The sequence below is a fragment of the Lontra canadensis genome, unplaced genomic scaffold (genome assembly GCF_010015895.1).
Source record: "Lontra canadensis isolate GAN:19392208 unplaced genomic scaffold, GSC_riverotter_1.0 scaffold25, whole genome shotgun sequence".
Lineage (NCBI taxonomy): Eukaryota > Metazoa > Chordata > Mammalia > Carnivora > Mustelidae > Lontra > Lontra canadensis.
In genome coordinates, this window is record NW_022631019.1 from 8,240,560 (window position 1) to 8,259,168 (window position 18,609).

The following is an 18,609-nucleotide window of genomic DNA, read 5'->3' on the forward strand; positions in this document are numbered from 1 at the left end:
TTTTCCTAACGTTTCTGGTATACAGACTCCAGCAGACTCCATCATATCAATAATGACCTTCTGTATGGGTAATAACAATAGCTCGTGCATACTGCTCATTTACTACGTGGCAGATGCTGTTCTGGGCACTTGACCTTGACAAAGACACTACTATCCTTGACCAAATTTGCTTTAGGTTCCTCTGAGCCCTCTTCTAAACTAGGCCTGGCCTTCTCTGTTCAGCCTGTCCTTGCTGGGATTGCAGGATCCGGTTTTAGCAAGAATCCTACTGAGTCAGTTGAGCGAGGAGCCCCCCCACCCTTGATATCTGGTCACCCTCCATATCTGATCAAGTTCCCCATTCCCCATCTTTGGTGTCTAAGTCCTGGGCTGCTTCTAGCAAGAATCCTGCTGTTTAGCAAGAATCTCCCTACCCTTTACATCTCCTCTCGGTATTTTCCACCCATGGATCCCTTCCCTCCGTCTGCGCCTGTGCTGTCTGTCCCGGAAAGCGAGTTTCCGCACTCTCCCCCTACTGCAATACCCCTCTGGCGACAGTCCTGAATAAACTCTCCCTTACCCGCTCCAGCAAGTGTCCGAATAATTTTTTCATCAACGACATGAATGAGTTCATCTAACCTCACAAGGATCCTAAGAGGTAGACGTACAGTCAACGTCTCCACTTAGAAGCGAGGACGGAGGAAGGCGAGAGGATGCCCTCCAGGGTGAGCCTTCAGCTGTTGGCACCTGGACGTCCCCCCGAGTTCTTCGGCTGCGGGTGGTCCCATCAGTCCATCTGTGGGGATACTAACCAAGCAAGATATCGCGCCCTCGGCGACACAGAACCCCATACTCCCCATTAGCCTGCCGAACTGCGTGGGAGGCAGCGAGCGCGAGAAACCCCGAGGAGGGCGCTAGCGGCGGGACGCCGTCTCCTAGCAACCGGGTCTGGGATCACGTGACCTGCCTCACGTGGCCGGGCGGGGCGGGGCGGGGCGGGGCCCGGCAAGTTTGTTTCCCGAGTTCGGAGCCCAGGAGCCCCCGCGGTTGCCGCGCAGGTGCCCTCCGTCGGGGTCAGGATGGAGCTCCCTGCGGTGAACCTGAAGGTGGAGACGGGCAGGGCGCGGTGCGGGCAGGGCGGGTCCCCCAAAGTGTGCGGCTGGGGCGGGAGGACGTTTGATTTTTTCAAGAAGGATTTCAGAAGAGAGAGGATCGACAGCTCGGGGCAGGAGGGGGTGGTAGGGGGACAGCGAGAGACGTGGACCCCGGGGGGGAAGGAGGTGGGCAGACCGGCCGTTGCAGGGAGAGGGATCCAGGGAAAGGCCCGCGGGAAGACGGAGGGCGAGCTGGAGGCGGTGGAGGAGTTTAAGGGCCGCCGGTTCCCCTTTCCGGCCTCGGCGCCTCCGGCCGCTTGCCCGGGGAGCCCGAGGATCGCTTCGGCCTGCGCGCCCAGAATTCCCCTGGAGAGAGGGAGGGAGGGAGCCGCGGGGTGGGGGCGGGTCCTGAGAGCCCGGGGCGCGGGGGGAGGGTCCCGGCGGCGGACACCTGCCCGTCGCCGAAGGAGGGGCTGGACGGTCCACCTGCACGTCCAGCGCCGCCGCGCTGCTTCGTCGGCTTCATCAACTTAAGAAAAGCCGAAACGCCCAGACCAGTGGTTTCCAAAGCGCTTAAATCCAGCGTCCTAACTTCGTAAGAAACAGGAACTCCAATAGAAGTTACCGACGCAGAAAACCCCAACTTTGTGCCTTTAGGGAGACACTGCGAAGCTTCCTGGGCTGTCTTCATTTCCTGTGGCATGTCCTCAGCTCCTGGGTGCCAGCGGCTTCTTCATTTTGTCCCCGCCCCCGGCGGGCTCTGCTTCTGGCCTGTGCAGGCCCCAGAGGGGCTGGGGCCTTTAGCTTTGGTCAGGAAGGTGTGAACGTCGGCCCAAACCTGCCATTTGGGGTCACAGTGCTGTCCCCTTGAGACTGTATCCAAAAACGCCCTTTTACTCTCAGTGACAAAGCAATTAGCACACGTGGTACCCAGCACCGAAGGCCTGTGAGGGACAGAGGAGCACAAAAGTACACGTGATCCACGTCTGGGTTACTAGGACTTCATGGGGCAGATTTCCCTTATCCTCATTTCCCTCCCAGAGGCTTCCAGCCAGTTTGATTTATAGGAGGAAACCGAGGTTTGTTCCTATCAGCATTCCCTGTGTTCCAGGCAGTGTCTGCAGTCAGTGCCCCCTGCCTTTTCTCTGATGAGAGTTTTGCCTAAAATCATTCCTAAGAGAGCATCAGGCGAGGGTCAGAGCTGCGGGAATGGAGAGGGCAGGGAGCCCTGGTTCCTGGAGCATCTGTGGTGTGCCAGGCAGTTCATTTGGTCACAGCCAGCTTCTGAGAAAGCTGATATTGTCACCTTTTTTACTCCTGAGCAAACTTCGGCTGGGGCAGATAAGTAATTTGCCAAAGTCCCACAGGGATTAAGTGGCACAGTCCAGCTTTGAACCCCCTGGGGTCAGACTTCAAAGCCTTGCCCTTTCCTGGCCACCAGTTAGGGCTGGCTTTGGCTTTGATGGTTTCCATCCACTGGGAGGGCTTAGTCTGTTCAGGACTTTTTTGGTTTTTCGGGGTTTGTTTGTTTGTTTGTTTTGAGCAACTTTATGGGCCTACAGTCCAAGCACGCCCACAGGTATGAGCTGTGCTGGCGTTCTCTGCCCCAAAGTGAAATGGGGGTCCCTTCCCTTGGCTTAGGAAGCAGGACCCTGTGTTTCCAAAGGTTTTAGCTGCTACCAATCAGAGATAAGTCAGTGCTGGGAGGCCCTGAAGGGCCAAGGTTGCCAGGAACATAAAGGACATCCTGTTGAATTTGAATTTCAGATCAACAGTGGATAATTTTTCAGCATAAGTCTATCCTAGGCAATATTTGGATCATACTAACAAAAGGCTTATTAACCAAAATTCAAAACGAACTGGGCGTTTTGTATTTTTGTTGTTGTTAAATCTGGCCACCCTAGGGAGGGCGGCTGTCGACTCCTTGCTTGTAGGTGCTTAAGTGGGATGTTGGGAGATCAGGGCTGCCTGGGAGCTGGGAGAGCGCACCCTGTGGACCTGCCTTCCCTCATTTCATATTCCATGGTATTTGGTTGAATCCTGCTCATGCCCAGCCCTGCCAGAGCGGTCAGTCATGCCAGTGGTCAGAAACAGCTGCCCCAGACCCTTCACACAAAGGGCCGTAACTGAGTCCCATCTGGGAGAAATGACATTGTGACAAGCTTAGAAAGGAGCAGACTTGGGCTCAGAAGGTCTTGTGAAAAAAGGCCAAGGGAGGAGGGCCCAGGGAGCAGTGTAGCATTTGGTTAAGGACTCAGCAAGCCAACTTCCTAATGGTGGCAATGAGAATGGCCACGCACTGAGGGCTGACTACCCGGCGGGCACTGTGTTGTGTGTTTCGCATGCCTCTCCACCTCCCTGTACCACTAGATCCACAGAACAGCCCCGTGACACTGGCGTGATGGTCCCTACTTCATAAAAGTGCAAACGGCAGTTCCGAGAGGTCAGGTGACTTGCCCAAGATCACACAGCGTCCACGGTCATGGAGCCCCGACTCCCTGGGACCAGATCTGCATATCTGACTTCGTTGCCCACTGCCTGACTTTGCCTCCCTGGCATGGCGTTCCTGACTTCGGTCTCAGCTTCAGCTATCCTTGGGGACCTTTCTACCTCATGTAATGGGCTGTGTTTACACAGGACTAAGAGAACTGGATTCCCCATATTGATCTATCGACCTTAGGTCTGTCTACCGCCTGTCTAAGAAGTCTCCTCCTGCCCCATTCGCCCCGGGCCCTTCAGTAGCAAACAAAGGGTCTGAGTCCTGGTCCCCACGTCCCCTTGGCTTCTCCTTAGCCTTCCCTTCTGGTTAAACCTCATTTCCATCCTCCCTTCCCTTACTCTTCGAGATCCTGATGGCGAAGCATAGTCATGACCGTTTACTAGCTGTGTGACCTTGAGCAGGTCTCCTAACTTCTCTGAGGATCCTTTCCTCACTGTACAAAGAAGATAAAAATAAACCCTACCTTCTAGGGTGATAAGAGGAGGATCCTGTGGTCCCGGAGCTGGTGGGGCAGTACATTTTTAGTAGCAGAAAAAGTCAGACCAGATAGAGCGATTGGGACACTTGGCTCTGGGCTCTCTTTCTGTAAGCGTCACGGTGTGGGCCGATTGCTTAATCTCCCGCTGCCTCAGTATCTTCATCAGTAACAGAACATGACTGCTCCCCCCACACACATGGTGGCCAAGTGTTCAGGGCAGTGCAGACACATGGCAGGCAGGTCCGGGCTGGTACCAGGAGTTGTGTTGTTAACGCTGTTAACACAGGATACCTGTTCCATGCAGGTACTTACGGTCATTACGTGGTCTTTACGTGGATTCACTCAGTGACTGTGAGACGCCTGTCTCTGTGGTTGAGGGATAGCAGGTGGGAGCGGGGGAAGGAAGGGATTGCCTCCATTCAGAGACCAAACCTGGGGCACAGACACAAAGGGACGTGACCCCTGGACCAGAACCCAGGCCTCCACTCCAGCACCTACAACTCCCGGCTGCCTTGGCTCATCCGCCCTCTCCTTCCCCGTCTTCTGGGGAAGAGCTAGGCAGCCCCCGGGTGCCAAGCACTATATGAAGAGTCCAGGAGCTTCAGTCTGTCTTTGCTCTGGCCCAGCCGGGAAGGACTGCCCAGTCACATTCTCAGAGGCCAGTGCCTCCCTCCCCCAGTCTCTCAGGCAGTACCTGAGAATCCCTGCTGTCCCCTTGGTTACCAGAAACGTCCCCAGCAGCGGGCAGACAGTCCTTTGTGCTGAGATGAGTCACTGTTCCCTCCTGTGTTGGGAAGAGCTGGGCCCATTTGGCTCGGTTGCTGGTTGGAGCACTCCTGGACAGCAGGCCTCAGGAGGCCTGGGTGGCTGTGCCCTCCCATTACAAAGATGGGGAAACTGAGGAAGAGGAGACTTTGTTTTCTGGGGCTTTCTATTCCCATGGGGCTTAAGAGATGTGATCAAAAGCTGCTAAGTTTCTTAACTATAAAACAAAAGTGATGGCACACGGAGGGGACACAGTATGTCCTTAGGGATCCTCTGTATTTCCAGGTTGTGCTCTTCCCAAAACAGGTGGCTGAATTTGGACTTCGGGCAGGCGCTCACTGCATGTTACAGGTCTCTCTGGCTCTTGGCTAAATCTTTGTCTCGCAGGTGACACAGAGCCCTTTCCCCACAGGCTTGCCTGCGTATCGGCTGGTTTCCGGGTCTCAGCTTTTCACCTCCCCTTCGTCAAGCAGGGCTCTGCAGGGCCAAGAAGCACCCAAGTGTTAAAGACCCGTTGTGTGTGTGGTCTGGGTGTGAGAACCAGAGCACCTGAAAATGAAGACGGTTTCTGGAACAGAAGCCAACAGCGGGCAAGGCTCAGGTGTTGATTTTCAGAAGGAAGGTGTTCATGTGAGCTGCCTCCCCTGTGCTCCCTTCCTCTGTGTCTTCTCTTATTCTGAAAGCCGGACACCAGGACCACTGCGGCTGGTCACATGCTATGGTCTTTGGGGCAGGGTTTCTCCCCTCTGTGGGCAGGGTTTCCTGTGAAGACAGAGGGGGTAGTGGTTGGCTCTTGAGATAAAGATCAGAATTCTTCCCACAACCCCCAGGCGTGGTCCTGCCCACCCCCAGCTTCCTGTCTGTCTTCCACTGTCTTCCATCCAGCTACATTGGCTTCTTTTCCATTTCCAAAATGTTCCATGCCGGGTGAAATGTTTGAGAAACTTAACACCATTTCATCCTGTCTCTTGAGCCTCTGGGAAAAGAAACCCACGGCCGACTAAGCCTCCTCTCCATCAGTTTCCCCATCTTTGTAATGGGAGGAGCACACCCGCCCAGCCCCAGGGAGGCCTAGTGGTCAGGCAGTACCAGGGTCACAGTCAGGTTTGAGCTGTGGCTCTGCCACGGGGCAGCTGTGTGACCGTGCGCAAGTCACTCGCCCCGAGCCTCCCAGTTCCTCAGCTGTAAGTGGTGCCTCCGTGGGCTGTGAGGGTTAAGCGCGTCTGCGTACAGAACACAGCGTGATGGCCACATTTAGGAAGCGTCCAGAGCAAACAGAGGTAGCCGGTCACGGAGCTGCCTTCTAGAGCCAGCCTTCTGTGGTGTAGACATGGCTCATCAGAGGCCCAGCCCCTCTGCAAGGTTAGGAGCCCTAAGGTCCTTGCAGAGCTCTTCTCCCAGCCTAACGCCTTGCTTTCGGGCCACGGTGTCTTTGGGTTCGCTGGCACGGGGCCTGGGGGTGATGGTGGGACGTCCCGGCCCCCTGCTCTGATTTGAGCTCCCCGCCACGTGCAGAAAACATCCTCGTTTGTCACAAGCTCCCCTCCGCTGAAAGCCCAGTGTCCCCCCGCCCTGTGAAGGTTGGGAGCAGTGGAGTCAGACTTACACTTGAACTCGAGTTTCACCGCATACCATCGGTGGAATCTGGATCAGCTTAATTTTCCTTGGAGTCTAGTTTTCCCGTGTGTGAAATGGAAACGATCATGGTGTCTGTTCCAGAGGCTCTTGCGAGGCCCGAAGAAGGGGGCGTGAGGCGTTTGGCGCACAGCAAGTGTACGATAAGTAGTACCTCTTCTCGGAGGGCTTTCCCCTCCACAGCCAGAGTTTTTTCCTACAGGTGCGAGCCGCACTTCTGCCCTTTCACGGGTCCGGAAGCCTGGGCTGTTCACTGCACGCCCTTGCTGTGTCTGCCCTCACTTCCAGGCTGGTACACTGCTCCCGCCCCGGGCTCTTGGCAGCCCCCCCCCGCCCAGCTTAATGCCCTCAGTCCCTTGAGTAACTCCTTCAAGGTCCCTCGTCTACCACTGGGATCCCATGGAAGCTCCTGACGGGGGACTTCTGGTCCCCTGCCGGTTCGGGCCCACTCCCTCCTCCTCTTTTGGGCTCTGGGTCCTGCCTCCCCATTGATCTTCCTACGTACCCTCTCTGGAACACCTTGCTCTCCTCCCTTTGGCCTGGCTGGTCCCTGCCTGTCCCTGAGTACAGAGCCGCCTCCCGGTTTCGGGAGCTCCAGCAAACAGCTGCCCTCCCTTCCCCAGAGCATCTGCTCCCTCCTTCTTCATCTGCTTTCCAAGAAGGACCCTTTTGATTACCAGGAGTCGAGACAAGTTCCTAGCAAAGGGGGCTGTGATTTTAAGGACGTATGGGACAATGAAAGGGGTTGTGGAATGGTGCAGAAATCTAGAAAAAAGCCAGAGGGATTTTTTTTTTTCTTAAACCCTACCAAGTTCCTTGCTTGTAGAAAAGCCTTCCATAGCTTCCCTCCGTGCACTTAGGATGAAATCCACACTCCTTGCTGAGGCCCTCAAGGCCCGCCTCTCCCCCTGGTCTCCCGCTCCCCTCCCCCTGCTTTTCCCCTTTTGCCTCTGGTGCTCCCTTGGTGCACGGGGCAGACAACGCCTGTGCCCCATACCATATACCAGCCCCGGTGTGCCAAGAAACCAGCCTCTTGTGAGTCCCACGCCGCCCCTCCCCCTCAGCCATTTCCAGTCCAGGTATATCCTCTGATGCCAGAGCTGATTGTGAAACAGGAGGGGGTGTGGGTGTCTGCTGCCCCAAGGGAGTAGGGCAGAGCCACATGGCGGCTCCCCCAGGCCTGACATGCGCTCTTCCTCCTTCACGCCTGCTTTGCTCACTGTTGCTGGTATTCTCTTGTTTTTGTTTTGTTTTGTTTTAACAGACATTTGTAAAGCCCTGTTAGGTGCTAGACAGGGACTTCCTGTGTTTTCTGCCTCCGGAAGCTCTCCCCACCTCTCCCCAGATGGTGGTGTCACTCCTCATTCTTTTCCTTCCTTCCCGCAGATGATCCTGCTGGTTCACTGGCTGCTGACGACCTGGTGAGTGACTTTGCAGGTTTCCACTCCTGTGTCCTCCTGTCTCCCGGGATCCGGGTCCACATCCCCCAGGCTCCCGTCCACGTGTCTCCCTGCCAGTTCCAGAACTAAATAACAGCTTTGTCAAGAATGTCATCAGCAAGCTCCCCAGGTCCCAAGAATGTCTGAGGGGCAGGCAGTTTCCAGAGGCCTGTGCCATCGCCGCCCCCCCCAACAGAAGCTTCAAGTCTTCATCCTAGGGGAGGTGGCTGGCCCAGGACAGTCCAGACATGCTCCTCCAGACATGCTCAGGCCCTTTTGGGGGCTTGGCGTGACTCTGGTGCCTCCCCCAAGGCCTTTGTATCTGGAAGGTATGAGGCGCTAAAGCCAGGGGGCCAGTCTCACATAGCCTGCTGGACTCCCCAAGGCAGCCAGGGGTGTTTGCCAGCTAGAGCTCTGTGTGTCTTTGACCTTGGGTCCGTCAGTTAGACTCCCTGAGTCATTTTGTCACCTGTAAAATGAGAGCATGACTGACCTTCCTGTTTACCCTGTGAGGTCATTGGATGCTGAAAGCCCCATTTTAAAAACTGTAATAACCACTAACATTTCTTGAGGGTGTCCAGGAGCCGGCTCAGCAAGTAGATACTTCATGACCCTAGACCCGGGGTGGGGTCACTTGCTTAGGGGTGGGCCGCAGTCTTACATCACACTCCTGCCCAGAGATGGCAGACTCGGGATTCAGATGGACCTGGCAAGGTCCTGGGTGAGCCCTGGTCCATCTTAGGTTTCCATCTGTAAAATGGGTATAAGGATGGCACAGCCCTCAGGGGCCGTGTGGGAGAAGTAGGTTGTGTTCATCCGACCCCAGGGCCCTGTGACAGAGGGAGGCTCAAGCATTACGGACTGATCTCATGATTGCTGTGTGTTTCACCTGCTGAGCTGCGGGGCCGTTGCCCTGCGGAAGCAGGACTGGAGACCACTGGCTTCCGTGTGCCTGTTGCCGACCTCACTGTACGCTGCACGTGTAAAATGGCTGGGAATAAAGCAGACAGTGAAGGTCATGGCTAATGACTTGGGAAAGCAAGGTCCGAGTAGAGACTTCTCAGTCATACCCCCGAAGATTCTGAGTTGTGATCTGGGCACCCCCCGCCCCCGCCCTGCACTAGCTTCTTTAAAACCAGAAAACCAAAAGGGCAAGTGACCTATTCAACGACTACCAAGCCCAGTCATGTTCTACACTTCACAGCTTTGCCTACGCTCTCTGTAGGGTTCTCTTCAGGGTCATGTAAGTTAATGAGGCGCCCCGCTGCGTGCCGGGAGCCCCCAGGACTGCTGTGGGTGAGGGCGCGCACTCTGGAGCCAGGCTGTCTGAATTCAAATGCCACCCCCACCCCTTAGAAGCTGTGTGGCCTGGGGCAAGTTACTTGATCTCTCCGTGCCTTAATTGCCTCATCTTTAAAATGGGGATAATAATCATGCCTCCTTTCTAGAGTTGTTAACATAAATGCACATAAGTGAGTTCATTTAAAGCAAGAACCGTGCGGGACATTTTTAGGGGCTCTGTGTTAACTAATATTTTCAGTGGGTTGACGAACCAAGAAGTAAACCAATCAGATGGTAGTTGGTAACGATGCCCTAAAAAATAAAATAGGAAGTCACAAGCTGGTATTTAAAACTAGGCGGTCGGGGAAAGAGTCTCAGCGTCCACGTGGGGGCTGAGACTAACACGGCAGGGCTATGTGCAGGGAAGAGGACGCTGTGCGGGAAGTGGCTGGAGGTATAAGGGGGTGACGACTACATCACGGGCCGCGGCCCACAGGGCTCCTCAGGCCACGGGAAGAGTGTATTTTGTTTCAAGTGGGAAGGAAAACTGGGGGAGACTCTCAGCCGAGGAGTGACGTCCCCAGATTTACATGACTCCTGGCTGTTTGGAGAAGGGCCTGGATGGGCAGGAGTGGAAGTAAGGAGGCCCGCGGGGAGAGGCTGCGGTGACAAATCCTGGCCGGAGAGGATGGGGTTTTGGAGCCAGAGGGATGTGGCCAGATTGGGGATCCACTTGGGAAATACAGGCAATGGGCTTTGCTGACGTTTCCAGGACCCAGCCGGGGAGGAGGAGAGCAAGTACTCTGTGGCCTCCTCACAGAGGGCCCGGGACTCAGGAGCCGGAAAGAGGGGGCCTGCGGGAGGGGAAGGGGTGGGCCCCTGTGGGGCAGTCACCTGACATGACCTGGGTGCTCCTTCCCACAGGGGCTGCATCACGTTCTCGGGCCCTTACCCCTGGGCCAACTTCACCATCTTGGCGGTGGGCGTGTGGGCCGTGGCTCAGCGGGACTCCGTCGATGCCATAAGTCTGGTGAGTCGGGGGGAGCAGGGTGGTCTGTGGCCCCCACTCTTGCCCCCTCACCCAACCCAGCCCTATCTCTTCCTTGTAAGCAAGGGGCCCCCCGACCTTGCTCCCTGTTTTCCATTTCTTAAGCCTTGTGAAGAAGCCGTCCCCAGCTACCAGCCCAGGTGTGTCCTCTCTAGCCTGGCCCGTTTCTTGGCCTGCGTGGCTCCGAGAACCCTGAGTCTGCTAGTTGCCTTCCCCGAAGGAAACACGGGTGGGTCCCCCCAGGCGCCCCAGCTTGGCTCCTTCTCGAGGGCACTGGAGCATGTCCCCGGTAACCTGCCTCTAGGGCCCTATTAGTGGGGGGGGCTGGTGGGAGCCCCATGGAGAGGGAGCTCCTCTACCTCGTGAGGTCGGAGTGGACACAGCCCCGAGGGGCAGCGAGAGCTCCCACACGGGCCTGTCGGGATGACTGAAAAGGGGGCTCCCATGGTGCAGATGGATTGAGTGAACTCTAAGGGACCTTCCATTTCGAAGGCTCTAGAACCAAGTTTGGTGCCCCACGTCACGGGGGGAGTGGTGACAGGCTGGGTCCGGACCTGGGTCCTGCCAGCTAGCCAGCCGATCTGTTTTCCAGCAAGACCTAAGGACGCAGGCGGGCAGGGACGGAGCTTCCATCTGGCTTACATGGTAGGGCAGCCGTGAGCAAGGACAGAGCATCGGGGAGGGCATAAACCCTAATGGCACGTGGTCACCCTTGCAGTTTCTCGGCGGCTTGGCAGCCACCATCTTCCTGGACATCGTCCACATCAGCGTCGTCTACCGGCAGGCCGGCTTCACGGACACACAGCGCTTCGGTGCCGGCATGGCCATCCTCAGCCTGCTCCTCAAGCCCTTGTCTTGCTGCTTCGTCTACCACATGTACCGGGAGCGCGGGGGTGAGCTCCCGCTCTGTACTGGTGAGGCCACCACCTCCGGCTGGCTCCCTGACTGACCTCTCACCGGCCAGGGTGTTGGCAGCGCCGTCTCCCACATCTCCCCTGTCTCTGTCTTGCCTGACACGCAGCCCAAGTGAGCTGACCTTGCCCTGGGGAACAAGGGCTCAAGGCACGGGGGCAGTGGGGGCGGGGCCTGGTGCCGACCCCAAAAACCAGGCTGGAAGGGATAAAAGCTCCGGTCTCTGCTGCATGAGCCCAGTGCTCCTGTCCCCGCCTGCTGTGAGCTTTCCCAGGCATCCAACTGAGGGCAGAATTGGCAGCAGAACCAGAACCCCGTCTCAACCCCAGCGCTGAGTGCCGATGCAGCTGGGTGTGCCTCAGTCCCACCGGTGGCTCTGGGCGGCCTGCAGCCCGATACCTGTCAGCATTCCCGCGGCTGGCTCCTCCTCAGCACCTGCCAGCTGCAGGCCTAGAGCCTGCCCTCCTGCCGTGTGGGGTCTGGGTGGCCAACAGAGAAGGGCTGCTGGCATGCACCATGGAGCCTCGGCCGAAGCTGGCCCTGAATTTGCCCTGCTCACGTCCTGGTCACCTCAGCCTGGCCCACCGCAGACCCTCCCACACCCCCTGCTCATGGTGGCTGGGCCGTTTTCCTGTTCTCTCTCACGTACTGCTCATCTCCTTTCTCTCAGAGAGGTGGGGAGAGAGTGGGGGGTGGTCTTCCACTGTTCCCTCCCAAGAAAAGCGGCCCAGAGGGGCCCATGACCCACAGAGGGGAGCATCTGGGCCAGGGCAAGAGGGGCCTGCCGCCTCCCTGGGACTGATCTCCGCCCTGGCCTGCCCTGGGGTTAGGGGGGCCCAGTAACGTTTCTCCCATTAGGCAGATGAGGGAGCTGGCACCTAGAGCCCTCGCCCCTACCTTGCACCCCCAGCTCAGGGCTCTGCAAACGGCCAGCTCTGGGCCCTCTGGATCCAGTAACACGGTGTCCACTGTGCCCGGGAGAGGAGGCTGTGAGCCCAGGACTGGGCGTCCTTCTGCTCAGATGAGTGCTGCTCCGAGAAGGCCCCAGCGTGATGGCCAGGAGCACTGGCCTTGGGTTTATGCTGCCTTGGCTTGAATTTCCGTGTCCTCTGCTTCAAGCGCCGTACTGGGGGCAAGTCAGTTCAACTCTTTGACCCTCAGTTTCTCCATCTGTAAAGTGGGGCCGCCCAGTACCTGCTCTGGGGGGTTATGGGAGGATTGGCTGAACACCTGCTAAAAGCTGGGGGAGCTGCTGCCACCATCACTGTCGTTCCTGGCAGCAGTGGGAGGGTGGTGAATCTTGGTTTGGACTCACAGTAGACCGTCGTGAGCCTTCACCCTTCGTTTTTTTCCTTCCCCCCTTGTTCCCCCCCCACCCCCAGGTTTCCTTGGACTGTCACAGGAGCGCAGTGACTACCAGACGATTGACTCACCAGAGGCTCCCACAGACCCCTTTGTAGGCTCAGACGGCAGGGGTCACTCCCCGCAAGGGTACTGAAGCCAGTCTGCTTTGGCCCCAGCTCAGGGGCCAGTGGAGCAGACCCCAGAGATGGCCCAGGATGCATCGCCCTCCTCGTGCCTCAGATGGCATTCCAGAGCTGTCCCTGACCTCCACGCCCCTTTCCTGGACTGTGTTCTCCTGTTCCCCATCACCCCAGGCAAGTGCCCTGAGTGGCCAGGAGCCCCGTGCACACCTTTCCCAGACTCCCTGAGGCCTCCGCTCCCTTCGAAGTACCCCACTGGTCTGAGGCTGGCAACCATGGTCTTTTTCCTCACGTCTGTTAGCAGCTCTGTGCAGCCCTGTCCAGCCATACCTGAGCCAGGCCTTGCCCACAGTTGGTTGACCTTGCCCACAGAAGCTCTGAGAGCTTTGGGTCATGGTCAGCCCCCAGAGCAGTCCAGCATGGAAGTGAGGTCCCTGTGCTTCTCATGCCTAGTAACTTGGTGCTTGGGGACCTTGGGGCTGGAGGTAGGAGACATCTGCAGCCCGGAGAACCCCCATGGCCGCCAACTGCCCTTCCCATGGCCATGGCATTCAGGTCTGGGGAATCCGTAGCTGGGGTGTTTTGAGCCATGGTTAATCTCCCAGCTGTGCTGGGGCCTGGACCTGCCATTCCTGGGAAGATTTCTCCTTTGAACCAGCGGGGAAGCTGGCTGGGCTTAGCTGCCGGGCCTGCTGTGGCTGGAGGAAACACATGCTGGTGACCCAGCTTTGGCCTAACCTCGGTCCCAGCAGCAGAGGGCGCTGTTCGGTGCAGCCAGTGGGCATCCGTGTCTCTGAGTCTGATGACTTGGGTATGGGTTTGCCTCCCTCTCAGCCACTTTCTGGCTGTGTGCCTTTGAGCGACTTAACGTCTCTGACCTCAGTGTCTTCTGGAAAAGAACCAGTGCCAGCCCTGGGGGTGATGATGTGAACCGAGTGTGTAGTGCCTGGCCCTGCAGCTCCCCAAGCCACAGTGAAGCTGGCGGGTGGCTCCGTGATCCTGTGACAATGTGGGGTCAGTAGGCAAGGGGCGACCTCTTCCTGGCAGACCCCGTGTCTTGGTTTCAGGGCCGACTGGGACCAACACCCATCCAGAAGCCCCAGGTGCCCCATGGCCAGGGTCCTAATCTACATCAACTGGACCGAGTGTTGACCTCTGGCTCTCCCAGGCCATTCCGGCTTGTCTCCGGTACAGAGAGATCAAGGCCTAGTGCACAACCCCACCACCCTCCTATATCCATCCATGCCCTGGGGCTCGGTACCTGTTACCGCTGCATGAGGGCTGCAAGGCTCAACTCTGGTGCCTGCTCTCAGGGAATAGACTTATTAGGAGTCCTCAGTCAGGAGGCAAGAGCTCCAGAAGAGACCCCTGGGAAGGGACCCGTGCTCTGGACCAGAGTGGCTGCAGCTGCAGGAAAGTCGGAAACAGCTCCACCATCAGAAGGGGACAAATAGATAATCTGTGGCACATTCATTGTATGGCTGTGGTTTGGCAGTTTGTGGGAATAAACCAGACCCTCTTTCTGTGGACATGAGTCGCCCTGTTGTGAGCAAAACAGATTCCAGGATGGCATCAGCAACGCGAGAGTGTTGGCCTGAATTTAAAACCTCCAAGCAATACCATATTTCGTTCACGAGTGTGTATGGAGTGGAATAGAGAAGTGTGGACTAGACGGAAGAATCCTTCAAGTTCGTGGTTGAGGCAGCCTTGGGTAGGGGAGAAGTGTGGCGTTTGGGGTATGGGACTAAAAACCCCAGTTCTGGTTCTCTTGTTCAGACCGGGTCCTGGCACACGGCAGGTTGTGCTGTGCCTTCCCCTGGGTGTATGTGGTCAGTATGTCAGTTTCCAAAGGGAATAGAAAGGGGGGGCAGTGGGGGCACAGCTAATAGAGCCTGTGTCAAGCGGAGGGGAGGGTATGTTCAGGGAGTCCGGTTCTTCATAGTCCCAGATCCTCAAGTCCAACCAGATCTTTATGGGGTTCGAGGAAGGCCCCTGTCTTAGGTAGGGGTCCCCAGAAGCAGACACTGAACGCAGTGTCTGGCTTGGTGCAAAGCAAGGGGGCCCAGGCTTTCTGGTCATTTGCCAAGGGCTGCCCTATAGTTGGGGACAGTGACTTGACTTAATCTTCTAGGCTCTTCTGGCTCCCTCGCCATGCAGGACAAATGGTCCCAGGAGCTGGAGGGCAGTCCTGCAAGAAGAGTGCCATCAGAGACACAGGGACAGTGAGGGCCACCGGTGGGATGTCTTTCCAAACAGCTGGTCTCATAACTGTCATCCTAACATTCATTCAACAAGCAACCAAGAGCCTATGGGAGCTAGAGTCTTCCAGCTGCTGGGGATACCAGAATTGGGGGGGGGGGGTGGATTCAATATGGCATGAGAGGATCCAGGCAAGGGAACAGCTCACAGGAAGGCTTGAGCAAGTTTGTGGCTGCCCAGCCTGTTTCTGGGCACAGTCGGGAGGCTGGAGTGGCTAGAGCCAAGGGAGGGAAGAAGGAATGAGGTCAGAAAGGCAACAGGGACCAGGTAGCAAAGGGCTAGTAGGTCATTTTGAGGACTTCGGCTGTTCTGAGTGAGATGGGGTTCGCTGCAGGGCTTTGGGCAGAATGGGACACAATCTGACTCACACTCTAAAAGGACCAAATGCTTGGGCTGGGAGGCAGAGATGCGGATGGTGACAAGTGGCCGTGTTGAGCTGAACAGTGGGCACCGATTGTCCCTTGCAGGGAAGGACATCAGGTGGTTCTGCCCACTGTCAGAGCAATCGGAAGCACCAAGGAAAGCCGCGCACTGGTCCAGGCACCGGCTGGACCACGCTTTACTCACCAGATCAGCCTCAGGGGGTGAGGGGGTCGCATCGGTCCCCTAAGGCTGGCAGTAACTGACACAGGGCAGTGGGCTCACTCTTCACCTCTCTCCTGCCACAGGGGAAGGACACTCCCCTTCCTCCGGAGGACAGACATAGCCGTGGGCAGGAGAGGTGCCATGAGACACCCATGTGTAATCAGAACAAAAGAACAAACCTGGCCTTTTGGGATGATATTCCCACACGAGGTGACAAGGTCAGCACAGGCTGTCATGGGCTCTTTATCTCCTGGTAAGGAAGTGTTCCAGCCTCAAGGCTCATTGGTACCCAGCCAGTGGGTTTGAAAGGCATTTGCCCACCAGGGCTGCTCTTGAAGATGTTCTGAAGGCAAGGTGCCGGATTACCCATGGATAGGACGGAAGAGAAAAACAAGAATGCACCATTGCAAGGTTTAGGGCCTGAGCAGCCTGGGGCTCAATCTGCCACTGACTGAGAGGGTGGGCGGCAGAAGGCCAAGTTCAAGGAAAGGCCAGATGAGCCACACTGAGAAAATGGGGCTTCTCACCATTGGCTTCTCACTGTGAGGCCAGCTTTTGTAGACACTTGGAAGTACTCTGTATTTTAGTCTAGAGCGTCTGCCGTTCTGGAAACTGTCGGCCACAGGAAGGAAATTTCTCATGCCTCTGGTCTCCTGTCGGTGAGGGCTGAAGTCACTTGGCTAGTTTCCAAATCTTGTATTTCTTGTTTTCACAAAGCTGAGCCTCCCAGTTGAGGGAGCCAGAGGCAAGCCCTTGTCCTGGGAGAGGTCACTGTCTTCTGGTGGCCAAAACTGGGCCAGAGCCATCCGTACCTGCAGGAGCCCCCACCTTAGGCCCATCCTATGAGTCAGTCCCCAGGATAGCCTCGAAATCCCAACTCTCCCAGCCTCCCTCCAGAATGGCCCTAGAGCCAGCAAGCCTTGATCAAATCCCTACTGCAACCCGGGACTGGCTGGGTAAGAGACATGACAGTGTCTTAACCTCACTGTGACTCAGTTTTCTCATCTGGAAAGTGGGGGTACTCACAGTGCCTGACTCAAGGATTAGCCTGACCATGTGTAACGTCAGTGTTTCTCATTCCCTGTTTACCAGGTTAATTATTCAGAGAGAGAGGGAGGGGGTGGCGAGTGTAGGGGAAGAAAGAATTTTCCTCAACCCTCTTAGGGTCCCTGGCTGGGTCTGAAAATTAAACGGACAAAGCTAACAGGAGAAAAAAGCATGTATGTTTTCTCAAACTTGTACATGTATACGAGAACCTTCACAAGAGAAGGAAGGCCTGAGAAAGTGATGAGACCAGGGAGCTTTTATAACTTTCACACAAAAAAACAATAAATGTGCGAAATATTGACAAGACAGGGGTGCTGGGGTGGCTTAGTTAGTTAGGCGTCTGCCTTCCACTCAGGTCATGATATCAGGGTCCTGGGATCAAGCCCCACATCAGGCACTTTGCTCCGTGGGGAGCCTGCTTCTCCCTCTGCTACTCCCCCCTGCTTGTGCTTGCTCTCTCTCTCTCTCTCTCTCTGTCAAATAAATAAAATCTAAAAAATAATAATAATAATAATAATAATAAAGGAATTGACAAGACAAAGGGTCTGGCCTTGGGTAGTGAATGGTGAAGAAATAATCAGGAAGATAAGGGTTAAATTAACAAGGTTTGTTTATACAGAATTCTTGGCTATAAATTCCCTGTCTCTGGTGATAAGAATCATCTTCTTTTTATGGACATTGGGGAGGGTATGTGCTATGGTGAGTGCTGTGAAGTGTGTAAACCTGGCAATTCACAGATCTGTACCCCTGGGGATAAAAATATATTATATGTTTATAAAAAATAAAATTAAAAAAAAAAGAATCATCTTCTTTCCTCCTGGTACAGGGAGAACACCTTTCACATAGGAGATTCAGGACCTATTTCAGGAAAGGACGGGGTAGGGTCAGAGTGACTTTCCTGCTTCTGCCATTTTTTTCAAACGCTGAGGTTAAGATGTTCGGTATGTCACAATGCCAGAATTTGAGGGGAGCATGTCCTGAGCCCCATCACCAGTCTGACCATCTGTTCGTGTATTCATTTGTTATCAATTCTATCATAACTTACTAAGTGCTTTCTACAAGTTTTGAAAAAAGTGGCCAGGAAGTAAAACAGGGGTTGTCTTCACTGGCCACTGCAGAACCCGGAGGGCCCAGTTCCCCAGGTAGTCGAGAGCTTGTGTTCATACCTATGAATCTAAAGGCTATTGACAGATTCAACAGGTTACACTGTTAGGGTACGGAGTCGACCACCCCTCAATTAGACAGAGAACACTCTCGATAATGCAAGTCACACAGCGAGGTTTATTTCCAGCTCGCTGGGGTCCAAGTATCCGCCCGGCACAGCGGGTTTCAACAAGGACCCCGAGCACTCAAAGCCAAGGGTTTATATAGCATTTTCAAGGCACTTCTTCATGGCTACATACATCTCTTGCGCCCCACTTTGACAGTTTAACTTTGTTTAACCTTTTTGCCACCCCGGTGTCACCCTGGCGGTTAAGTGAGATTTAGAAGAACTTTCATCTTAACTACATTTCCTCTGCTTCAGCCTCCCACAGTTTTGTGGTGGGGAGGGCGACCTTTGGCCTCGAGGCACTGATCCATTTGTCTCTGGAAATTGGGCCATTGAAGAGATGGCCTTTTTGTTGTAAATCACCAGGACATTTGCAAACCAAGGGAGATTCCTGTCTTGCAGGATTGTGATCTCTGCAAGTTAACTATTTGTTTTTCTTTAACATTTGGTCCCTGTGGCGCCACCACCTAACCGCCCTGGTGGTATATGATTAAGTTGTTTTTTCAGGTTTTAGCTACTTTCTCTTGTCTCAAGTCACGTACGCCCTGTGGGCTGGTTAGGGACGCTCAGTAAAATGGCTTCCCGGCCTTCAGGATGGCCATTCTTACGCTAACCCACTCTTACAGTGCAAGGCGCTGGCTTTTGCTTTGCCAAGATGGCTGTACTTATGTCAGGGCTAGGCTCGAGGTGGGTACAGTCTTGTTTTTCTTGGCCTTCACGCCTGGAGCTGGTTTCTGGGACTTGTTTTTAAGTCCCTTGGGGGAAGGGGAGCAGGAACAGTTTAAGGGTTAAACAACAAAGTTATTGTTTAACTTCAATGGAAGCCTCTGGCT

The 18,609-nt window shown here is 55.5% G+C and overlaps 1 protein-coding gene across 4 annotated transcripts; it reads left to right on the forward strand.

The window, feature by feature from the left end:
• Positions 1-969: 969 nt before the first annotated feature.
• Positions 970-13,279, forward strand: AGTRAP (angiotensin II receptor associated protein). Of its 4 annotated transcripts, none has more exons than XM_032863411.1 (6): positions 970-1,085; positions 7,838-7,872; positions 10,096-10,201; positions 10,325-10,448; positions 10,938-11,112; positions 12,514-12,656. In XM_032863411.1, the coding sequence occupies exons 1-6, from the start codon at positions 1,059-1,061 to the stop codon at positions 12,542-12,544; spliced, it is 498 nt and encodes a 165-aa protein (XP_032719302.1). In that variant the 5' UTR covers positions 970-1,058; the 3' UTR covers positions 12,545-12,656. The 4 variants fall into 4 exon arrangements, with proteins under 4 accessions (XP_032719302.1, XP_032719304.1, XP_032719303.1 ...); XM_032863413.1 differs by having other exon boundaries at positions 10,938-11,133; positions 12,514-12,625; XM_032863412.1 differs by lacking the exon at positions 10,325-10,448 and having other exon boundaries at positions 10,938-11,133; positions 12,514-13,279.
• Positions 13,280-18,609: the final 5,330 nt, after the last annotated feature.